Source organism: Anoplopoma fimbria, chromosome 23, assembly GCF_027596085.1.
Source record: "Anoplopoma fimbria isolate UVic2021 breed Golden Eagle Sablefish chromosome 23, Afim_UVic_2022, whole genome shotgun sequence".
Lineage (NCBI taxonomy): Eukaryota > Metazoa > Chordata > Actinopteri > Perciformes > Anoplopomatidae > Anoplopoma > Anoplopoma fimbria.
The window spans coordinates 350,778-362,608 of NC_072471.1; the positions used below are offsets into that span (position 1 = coordinate 350,778).

Consider the following 11,831-nt stretch of genomic DNA (forward strand, 5'->3'; position numbering starts at 1 on the left):
TCCTCCCTCCTCCTCCTCCTCCTCCTCCTCCTCCCAGATCCCTCCTCCTCCTCCTCCTCCTCCTCCCTCCTCCTCTCCTCCTCCAGTGAGCATGTCTCCGTGGGGCCGTGGGCTCTCCTGAGCCGTCGGGATGTCTCGGGACGACGCGGTGAGGTGTCTGCGCTGCCTGCTGTACGCGATCAACCTGCTGTTCTGGGTGAGATGTGACCAATGACATCACGGGCTCCACATGTGATCAATGACATCACGGGCTCCAGATGTGATCAATGACATCACGGGCTCCAGATGTGATCAATGACATCACGGGCTCCACATGTGATCAATGACATCACGGGCTCCACATGTGATCAGACAGATGTGTCACGTGTTTACAGTGAAAGTAAAGTTTGAGACAAAGTTTAAAGTATAAGTTGTAGTTTCAGTAAAGTACATGTGTAACATTCTGGGATGTTATTTGTAGGCAGCAGAACCTGATCCTGCAGTGTGTGTGTGTGTGTGTGTGTTTATTTATTTGTGTGTGTGTGTGTGTGTTTATTTATTTGTGTGTTTATTTATTTGTGTGTGTGTGTGTGTTTATGTGTGTGTGTGTGTGTGTGTGTGTTTGTTTATTTGTTGTGTGTGTGTGTGTGTGTGTGTTGTTTATTTATTTGTGTGTGTGTGTGTGTGTGTTTGTGTGTCCAGCTGATGTCAGCATGTGTTCTCGGAGTGGCAGCCTGGATCAGAGACTCTCTGAACACCGTCCTGACCCTGACAGCCCACACCAGGTGAGTTTATCCCAGACCAGAGTCCAGGTATCACAGTTAGACCAGAGTCCAGGTTCACAGTTAGACCAGAGTCCAGGTATCAGAGTTAGACAGTTAGACCAGAGTCCAGGTATCACAGTTAGACCAGAGTCCAGGTATCACAGTTAGACCAGAGTCCAGGTATCACAGTTAGACCAGAGTCCAGGTAAACCAGAGTCCAGGTATCACAGTTAGACCAGAGTCCAGGTATCACAGTTAGACCAGAGTCCAGGTATCACAGTTAGACCAGAGTCCAGGTATCACAGTTAGACCAGAGTCCAGGTCCAGGTATCACCAGTTAGACCAGAGTCCAGGTATCACAGTTAGACCAGAGTCCAGGTATCAGAGTCAGTTAGACCAGAGTCCAGGTCAGTTAGACCAGAGTCCAGGTATCAGTTAGACCAGAGTCCAGGTTTCCAGAGTCCAGGTTAGACCAGAGTCCAGGTATCACAGTTAGACCAGAGTCCAGGTTTCACAGTTAGACCAGAGTCCAGGTATCACAGTTAGACCAGAGTCCAGGTATCACAGTTAGACCAGAGTCCAGGTATCAGAGTTAGACCAGAGTCCAGGTATCAGAGTTAGACCAGAGTCCAGGTATCAGAGTTAGACCAGAGTCCAGGTTTCACAGTTAGACCAGAGTCCAGGTTAGACCAGAGTCCAGGTATCCAGAGTCCAGGTTTCACAGAGTCCAGGTATCACAGTTAGACCAGAGTCCAGGTTTCACAGTTAGACCAGAGTCCAGGTATCAGAGTTAGACCAGAGTCCAGGTATCAGAGTTAGACCAGAGTCCAGGTATCAGAGTTAGACCAGAGTCCAGGTATCACAGTTAGACCAGAGTCCAGGTATCACAGTTAGACCAGAGTCCAGGTATCACAGTTAGACCAGAGTCCAGGTATCACAGTTAGACCAGAGTCCAGGTATCACAGTTAGACCAGAGTCCAGGTTTCACAGTTAGACCAGAGTCCAGGTTTCACAGTTAGACCAGAGTCCAGGTATCACAGTTAGACCAGAGTCCAGGTTTCACAGTTAGACCAGAGTCCAGGTTTCAGAGTAGTGCGGGTAGAGATAATGGTGTGTGTGTTCAGGTTGGAGGAGGCGGCCGTCCTCACCTACTCCCCGGCCGTCCACCCCGTCATCATCGCCGTGTGCTGCTTCCTCTTCATCGTGGCCATGGTGGGATACTGTGGAGCGCTCAGGTGTAACCTGCTGCTGCTCACCTGGGTACGTCTGCACACATCATCTCGATTGATATATATCCCATCAACACGGTTAACACCTTCATTTCATCCATAAACACTTTGTGATTAGTGAAACATTCACCAGGTAATTCAATGTAGCTGCTTTACATGTGCCTCACCTGTGTCTGTCTCACCTGTGTCTGCCTGTCACACCTGTGTCTGTCTCACCTGTGTACATCTGTGTCTGTCTCACCTGTGTCTGTCTCACCTGTGTCTGTCTCACCTGTGTCTGTCTCACCTGTGTCTGTCTCACCTGTGTCTGTCTCACCTGTGTCTGTCTCACCTGTGTACATCTGTGTCTGTCTCACCTGTGTCTGTCTCACCTGTGTCTGTCTCACCTGTGTCTGTCTCACCTGTGTCTGTCTCACCTGTGTACATCTGTGTCTGTCACACCTGTGTCTCACCTTTGATAACAAACATACCTGAAAGTGAACTAAACCTGACCCCCTCATGTTTGAGTCTGAACAGAGGTCAGTCTGTTAAAGGGGTTCGGTCTGTGGTCCAGGTCACCTGTCTGCTGTCACCTGAGTGGGCGGGGCCAGGTGTCAGGTGTCTCTATTGTCCCCCAGAGGAGAGATAAGATTGTCGTCGGGTCACAGAGCAGCTTCAGTCTCCTGAACGGACCCAGAGGGGATGATGGGAAACCTGCAGAGACAGGAAGTGACCCCCAGATCCTCTCTAAATACAAACTTGACTTAGCTTAGCATAATGTAATGCAGAACACAAGGTAACGCTAGGTAGCTTAGCTTCATTTACCCTAACAATGAAGTGATGTGTTTATAACTAAAGTGGTTATAAACTAGAGAACGGACTTCACCTTATAGGTTTGAGTGGCAGTGTGGGACTAGTTCTGACTGGTTCTGATTGGTTCTGACTGGTTCTGACTGGTTCTGACTGGTTCTGACTGGTTCTGACTAGTTCTGACTGGTTCTGATTGATTCTGATTGGTTCTGATTGGTTCTGACTGGTTCTGATTGGTTCTGACTGGTTCTGACTAGTTCTGACTGGTTCTGATTGATTCTGATTGGTTCTGACTGGTTCTGACTGGTTCTGATTGGTTCTGACTAGTTCTGACTGGTCCTGATTGGTTCTGACTAGTTCTGATTGATTCTGATTGGTTCTGACTAGTTCTGATTGATTCTGATTGGTTCTGACTGGTTCTGATTGGTTCTGACTGGTTCTGACTGGTTCTGACTGGTTCTGCTCCTCACTAGTTTGGTTCCAGCGTTCTTGGTTCCAGTCTTTGTCTCAGACTGAACTCTGATGTGTTTCAGTATTTCTGCAGTCTGCTGGTGATCTTCTGTGTGGAGTTGGCCAGCGCTGTTTGGACCTACGACGAGGTATTTACCATATTTACATTTATGTTATATTTACTTATATATTATATTTACATATATATTATATTTACTTATATATTATATTCACGTATTTATGGATTGAGTTGTTTACACCAGGATTGTTAAATATGATCATATTTAATAATATATTGTTGAAATTGTAGTTTTCTAGTAACATAAATATGTGAATATTAAGTGATTGTTTCATGATTATTTCGAGAATATTTAATGATCGTTAAGTGATCATGTGACCCACCTCTGGCCGTCTGAAACGGACCAATCAGAGACGAGGTAGTGAGCAGCTGCAGTGTTCAGTTTCCAACACGTCTCACTTCTAAGAATAAACAGAAATGTGAGAAACGAACGGATCGCTGCTCTCAGATCAGATCCTGTTTCACCCAGAGACACCACAACATGAGCACAGACACACACCTACTGACACACAACTACTAATACACACCTACTGACACACCACAACTAATACACAACTACTGACACACAACTACTGACACACCACAACTAATACACAACAACTAATACACAACTACTGACACACAACTACTGACACACAACAACTAATACACCACAACTAATACACAACTACTGACACACCACAACTAATACACAACTACTGACACACCACAACTAATACACAACTACTGACACACCACAACTAATACACAACTACTGACACACCACAACTAATACACAACTACTGACACACAACAACTAATACACAACACACACCACAACTAATACACAACTACTGACACACCACAACTAATACACAACAACTAATACACAACTACTGACACACACCACAACTAATACACAACTACTGACACACCACAACTAATACACAACAACTAATACACCACAACTAATACACAACTACTGACACAACAACTAATACACAACTACTGACACACCACAACTAATACACAACTACTGACACACAACAACTAATACACAACTACTGACACACCACAACTAATACACAACTACACAACAACTGATACACAACTAACAACTAATACACAACTACTGACACACCACAACTAATACACAACTACTGACACACAACAGCTAATACACAACTACTGACACACAACTACTAATACACCACAACTAATACACAACTACTGACACACAACTACTAATACACCACAACTAATACACAACTACTGACACACAACTACTAATACACCACAACTAATACACAACTACTAATACACAACAACATGAGCACAGACACACAACAACACAACAACTGATACACAATATCTAATACACAATAACTAATACACAGCTAATACACAACTGAAACAATAACAACACAAGAAGAAGAAGAAGAAGAAGAAGGAGAAGAAGAAGAAGAAGAAGAAGAAGAAGAAGAAGAAGAAGAAGAAGAGGAGGAGTCTCCATCTTCATCACAAACATCAGCTGTGTGTGTTTACCTGCAGGCTGTCTCTTTATCTGATCTCATAAACACAGGCTCACCTGCTGCAGGGGGTTGTGGGTATTGTAGTCACAGTGAATGGGTTCTTATCAGCAGAGCAGAGAGCTGACACACCTGCTGACAGGAGGGGGGGCATGATGATACTGATAATGTGTGTGTGTGTGTGTGTGTGTGTGTGTGTGTGTGTGTGTGTGTGTGTGTGTGTGTGTGTGTGTGTGTGTGTGTGTGTGTGTGTGTGTGTGTGTGTGTGTGTGTATATGTGTGCGTCTGCTAAATGACTGTAATGTAATGTAATGTAAAATGTGTGCGTGTGTGTGTGTAATGTAATGTAATGTAAAATGTAATGTGTGTGTGTGTGTGTGTCTATGTGTGTGTGTGTGTGTGTGTGTATGTGTGTGTCTCTGTGTGTGTGTGTGTCTCTTTTATTCGTTTCTCTTTTTTTCTGTAATTATTTAAATCTGCAGAGAAATCACCTGAATGAGAAACAAAACAATGTTTCATCACAAAACAACGCTTTCTGTGTGTGTGTGTGTGTGTGTGTGTGTGTGTGTGTGTGTGTGTGTGTGTGTGTCTCTCAGCCCTCCGTCCAGCGCTCTGATATGATCAGTCTGAAGTCTCGGATGCAGAACTTCGGCCTCCAGCGTTACCAGTGGCTCACACACACCTGGAACAGCGTCCAGACCGAGGTCAGAGGTCACACACACACACACACACACACACTCACACTCACACACACACACACACACACACACACACACACACACACATAGAGACACACACACACACACACACACACACACACACACACACACACACACACACACACACACACTCAGCTGACAGGTGTGTGTGCTCACCTGTCTCAGTTCCGGTGCTGTGGGGTGATCTACTTCACTGATTGGTTGGAGATGACGGAGATGGAGTGGCCTCCTGACTCCTGCTGCTCCAATCAGTATCCAGGATGTGCTCGCCATGCCCACGACCACGACCTCAGCGACCTGCACCAGGAGGTGAGACACGAGGCCTCTGATTGGACGAGAAGAGATAAGAGTCACAGCTGTGAACGAATCAATCAGAATTAATTGATTTGTAGTGTTCAAGTTAAAAACTATGAAGTTAAATTATGGATCATTTTATTTTGATAGGGCTTCCTGATGAAGATATATATATAAATATATAATATCATTTATAAAAATGAAGCCTATAAACAAAGAACTGGTAACTGTTGAACTCTAAAATAAAAGTATTAAAGTATATATTCAAACATTCTGTTTTCTATTGTTGTCTTCAGACTCTGTTAATGATGTTTCACAATAAAAGCCTCCAGGAGAAGAAGGGTTTACGCCTTTCAGCTGTTTGGGGCTTTTAATGTGAAATGTTTTAAACAATACTTCCTGTAGTTCTGAGTGGTTTCTTCTTCTGTGGTTTCAGGGCTGCGGTCCGAAGGTCTACGGGTTCATCCGTGGGACGAAGCCGCTCCAGGTGCTGCGTTTCCTGGGCGTGTCCATCGGCGTGGCCCAGATCCTCGCCATGGCGCTCACCCTCACGCTGCTCTGGGCGCTTTACTACGGGAGGAAGTCTCCAGAGCCGGACGCCACGACGCCGCCGGACGACTCCACCCCCCTCACGGTGACACATGGCCCCGCCTCCTCCGGAGACTCAAACGGCCCGGTGACGACCTCTGACCCCAGAGAGCAGAGGATCGAGATGGAGCGGCTCTCCTAACCGACCCTGAACCCTGAACCCACGGAGATCTGGTCTGGACCAGGAGGACCTACTGAGACCTGGTCTGGACCAGGAGGACCTACTGAGACCTGGTCTGGACCAGGAGGACCTGCTGAGACATGGTCTGGACCAGGAGGACCGACTGAGACCTGGTCTGGACCAGGAGGACCTGCTGAGACATGGTCTGGACCAGGAGGACCGACTGAGACCTGGTCTGGACCAGGAGGACCTACTGAGACCTGGTCTGGACCAGGAGGACCGACTGAGACCTGGTCTGGACCAGGAGGACCTGCTGAGACATGGTCTGGACCAGGAGGACCTGCTGAGACCTGGTCTGGACCAGGAGGACCTGCTGAGACATGGAGCCGTCTCATTGGTCGAGGCGCTCTTCTCTCCGGTGACATCACTGGGATCTCAGATATGAACTCAAAGGGTCAAATAATTATTCTGATTAGATTAATAAACGATTCAATGAGAGTTCTGAACGCGATGCAGATCAGAAGAGAACCCAAAGGATTCTGGGACGTTGAGTTTTTCCACTGAACTGAAGAAGTGATGAAACATCTGGACGTCAGCTGTTTGAGGAAGAATAGAGTTTATGTTATTGATGCATGGTGTTGAATATTTGATAATATCTGTTATTGGAGCGTATTGATCGTTGATCACTGATTACCACTAAACACTAAAGCAGGAACCACTGTGGACGTTTGATTTAGTCACCAGACTCTCCAGAGGAGCCGGGTGGGGTTTCTGTTATAAATGTCCCAATGTTTACGGATGAGACTTCCTGTTTATTTCACTAAAACAAAAACGTCTATATGGAGCTTTAAGAATGTGATATTTATTATGAATGTGTTATATATATATATATATATATATATATATAAAATACGTCTGAATGAACTACGCGTCTGTTTCATGTGAAACGATGGAGTTCAGATTAGTTCATTTAAACATGTGTCACATATGAAACCAAAGCAACGTTAGTTATGATTCATAATCAGAGTTTAGAGAGTTTAAAGAGACGTCCAGACTTCTTCTCGTGTTTTAAAAGAACAATGTTTATTCTATTCACACCGGACTAAAACCATGGAAGCTCCTCAATAATTCAGATTATTAAGAAATCAAACGTAACAATTATCATCCTCACAATTTCTTCAATTTACAATTAAATCCTTTAATCACTTATCCCTCCGACATCTGTTCATAACGCATGCATGTAGAAAAATAGGACATAACATAAAACAACAAGATGATCTACGGAACCATAAATAACAACGACAGCACATGAGCACTAGCAACAGTAATAATAATATTATTAACAATAATAAAAATATTAATAATAATAATAATCCTTATTTCTTTTTTTTAGGACCAGAAATGAACCAAATGATCCTCAAAAAATATGTTTCCATCATGTTTCCTCGTTTTCTTTTCAAAACCAAAAGAGAGAACAGACCAAAGGAAAGCCTATGTCACATTATGAAGCAGTGATGCATTATGGGGGTTCTTGGTCGGCCCAAAAAAATAAATAAACAATCAAGTTCCAGCTGTAAAAGATGAGACTTCTGTCGTTAAAATCTTCTCGTCCACGTATGTTTGACGCTTCAGAGCCGCCGTTTAATCCAACGGAGGACCAGAAACCTCCACCAGGTGAGTCCACCAGGTGAGTCCACCAGGTGAGTCCATTTAATCCATGTCAACAATCCGTTTGATCCTCCAGAGGATGAAGGGTCAGGAGTGAACAGGAAGTAGTTTTAGAAAAGGATGAGCATTCAGATACAGCTTCTCCAAAGTATTCATCACATATATATTGATATGATTTGTGTCTCGTAAAGACGAGACAATAATTTGAGAACACGTGATGGAGATTAAAAAACATCTTTCATGACTTCATCCGAATATTAACAGATTCTGGTTTCATTTTAGAAAGTTTATGAAATATTTTTACATTTTAAGGAAATATTTGTTGACTTTATTGCGGAGAAGAGGATTGTTATGTTAGCCTAGCATAGCATAACGACTGGAAGCAGGGGTAAACAGCTAGCATAGCTCTGTGTAGAAAATACACATTTAACAAACCCGTCTGAATATAAATATAATTTATCATATATGGTTTTAGAAGAGTTAACCTCTGGAACTAGTTCTTGATGAACTAGCGCTAAGCTAAACTAAGTAAGTCTGTTAGCCGCTGAGCTAATGCTACGTTAGCTAACGTTATACATTTACAGGTACAAAGATCCTGATTAAAGTCATACAAACATTAGATGTGCTTTAAAGTGTTACTGAGGATTATTTAGGGCTACATTTATCACTAGCTAACGTACGCAGCTAACGTTAGCTAGTTGATAACAGACTCATTCTGTTAGCAAACATTAGCAGTGATTGCTAACTTTTAAAATATTAAAACAGCAGTGTCTTTTCTCTTTCAAATAGACAACTGTTCCTTTCATAGTTTGGGTTCAGACTAATAAATATATTTATGTAATCTCTGAATCTGACATAACTCATGAAATAGAAGTTAAACTCAGAAGCAGCTAACAGTGAAGCAGCTAACAGCGAAGCAGCTAACAGTGAAGCAGCTAACAGCGAAGCAGCAGCTAACAGTGAAGCAGCTAACAGTGAAGCAGCTAACAGTGAAGCAGCAGCTAACAGTGAAGCATCTTACAGTGAAGCAGCAGCTAACAGTGAAGCAGCAGCTAAGCAGCAGCTAACAGTGAAGCAGCTAACAGTGAAGCAGCTAACAGTGAAGCAGCTAACAGCGAAGCAGCTAACAGTGAAGCAGCAGCTAACAGTGAAGCAGCAGCTAACGGTGAAGCAGCAGCTAACAGTGAAGCAGCTAACAGTGAAGCATCTTACAGTGAAGCAGCAGCTAACAGTGAAGCAGCAGCTAACAGTGAAGCAGCTAACAGTGAAGCATCTTACAGTGAAGCAGCAGCTAACAGTGAAGCAGCTAACGCAGCAGCTAACAGTGAAGCAGCAGCTAACAGTGAAGCAGCTAACAGTGAAGCAGCAGCTAACAGTGAAGCAGCAGCTAACAGTGAAGCAGCTAACAGTGAAGCATCTTACAGTGAAGCAGCAGCTAACAGTGAAGCAGCTAACGGTGAAGCAGCAGCTAACAGTGAAGCAGCTAACAGTGAAGCAGCAGCTAACAGTGAAGCAGCTAACAGTGAAGCAGCAGCTAACAGTGAAGCATCTTACAGTGAAGCAGCAGCTAACAGTGAAGCAGCTAACGGTGAAGCAGCAGCTAACAGTGAAGCATCTAACAGTGAAGCAGCAGCTAACAGTGAAGCAGCAGCTAACAGTGAAGCAGCTAACAGAAGCAGCAGCTAACAGTGAAGCAGCTAACAGAAGCAGCAGCTAACAGTGAAGCAGCAGCTAACAGTGAAGCAGCTAACAGTGAAGCATCTTACAGTGAAGCAGCAGCTAACAGTGAAGCAGCAGCTAACAGTGAAGCAGCTAACAGTGAAGCAGCAGCTAACAGTGAAGCAGCAGCTAACAGTGAACATCCTGCTGGATCTTCTGTGGAGAAACTGTGTGTAGAGCTTTATTTAATGTGTCTATTGACTTATTGTTGCTACAAACAGTTTTAATAGTATTAAATACAGTCCCTTAAATCTTACCAAACATCCTTAAACCAGTTCAATCGTTAGAGAAACTTCAGCTTTAACCGGCTAACTTTAAGAAAATAAAAATATCTTCAGGCAACATGTGCGTTAAATTAATCTGCAGGCGAGTCAACAAAGATAAAAGAACATTTCTGTTTTATCACAAGGTGACGGTTCAGACGTGTTTCTGTAGAAAACATGAATATATATTATATACAGATTCTCATTCAGTCAGATCTGCATGCAGTCATGGAAACACAGATACTGAACATGCTCAAACTATACAAACCTCCTCCACTAAATCCACTCATTAAAGGAACAGTGTGGGGATCTATAGGCAGAAATGTAATTATAATATTAATACGTATGTTTTCATTGGTCTGTAATCACCTGAAAATAAGAATCATTGTGGTTTATAACCTATGAATGAGACCTGGTCCTCTTTATGGAGTCAGCCACGTTTCTACAGAAGGGACAAACCAAACCAGGAGAAGTTTCAGTTAGTTGTAATCTTCAAACTCACCACTAGAAGCCCCCAGATCCTCCACACTGAACCTTTACAGGAAACACTCGACATTTTGGGAAGAACATTTTAAACATTTGACGTCGCCCTGATGCAGAACTCATACTGATTTATTACGTATTTGTGAGGTCACCAAAAAAATCAGTAAGTAAATAGAATAACAAATAAAAACGTGAATTTATAAATAGGAAAATATTATTAAAATTAAGAAAATGAATAAATAACATTATAAACGGTGAAATTATAAAAATACAAATAACAAAATTAATAAAACAAAATAAAGAAAAACAAAATCAATATAATTATAGAACAACATACCCCGAATATGCCCCAACATTTTTTTCCAATAGCATATTGAATTTAATAAGTTTGCTGTTCATTATGTTTTCTTTTCAAACCTTCAGAACTCTCCCAGGAACAAAAGTGTCTTTTGAAATTGTTTTAGAAATCCTGTCTTAACTTCAATATGAGTTTAACTTCATACGTATTCTAAAATATCGATCACGTGACCTCAGTGTTCTCAGTGGTTCTGCTCATAGTGGAGCAGACGTTTTCCTCTGAAGGTCTGCATAGTCAAAACTACACTCATGGTGTCAGTGCTGTTTAGATCTCATATCATAACTCAGACGTTTCAGTCACACTGGGGAACAAAACATTAATTGTAGGATGAATGTTGAAAATGCAAATTTACCAGATGGTCGGTTATTTTCTTAGTGATTTTTAGGTTCGTGAAAATATACTTTTGTCAGAAATTATAAATAAAAATAGGAATATGAGCAGTGAAATTAAATGAAAAAATATAAATAATGAATTCGATAAAACAAATTAGATAAATAAAGTCAAATAATGATGAAGCTGTCCCAAACACAAAAACAGAAACTATGAAAATTCTGAATCAGGGCTATATCTAATCAGAGACAGACAGGCTAACTGCTAGCCTAGCTAAGTGAAAGCTAATGTTAGCCTAGCATAGTGAAAGCTAATGTAACCCCAGCTAAGTGAAAGCTAATGTTAGCCTAGCATAGTAAAAGCTAATGTTAGCCTAGCATAGTGAAAGCTAATGGTAAGAAGGAAAAAATGCCTTCCAACAACATAAAAACTATCTTTACATGTTTTTACTTGTTTATTTAGAAATAGAAAATGAGATATTGTAGTTTTT

General features: G+C 42.4%; 1 protein-coding gene across 1 annotated transcript; it reads left to right on the forward strand.

Moving 5' to 3' along the window:
• Positions 1 to 105: 105 nt before the first annotated feature.
• tspan12 (tetraspanin 12) lies at positions 106 to 7,327 on the forward strand. The gene is made up of 7 exons (XM_054624915.1): positions 106 to 196; positions 682 to 764; positions 1,868 to 2,003; positions 3,295 to 3,360; positions 5,395 to 5,502; positions 5,683 to 5,826; positions 6,248 to 7,327. Exons 1-7 carry the CDS (start codon positions 131 to 133, stop codon positions 6,539 to 6,541), a joined length of 897 nt encoding a protein of 298 aa, XP_054480890.1. The 5' UTR covers positions 106 to 130; the 3' UTR covers positions 6,542 to 7,327.
• The last annotated feature ends 4,504 nt before the right edge of the window (positions 7,328 to 11,831 follow it).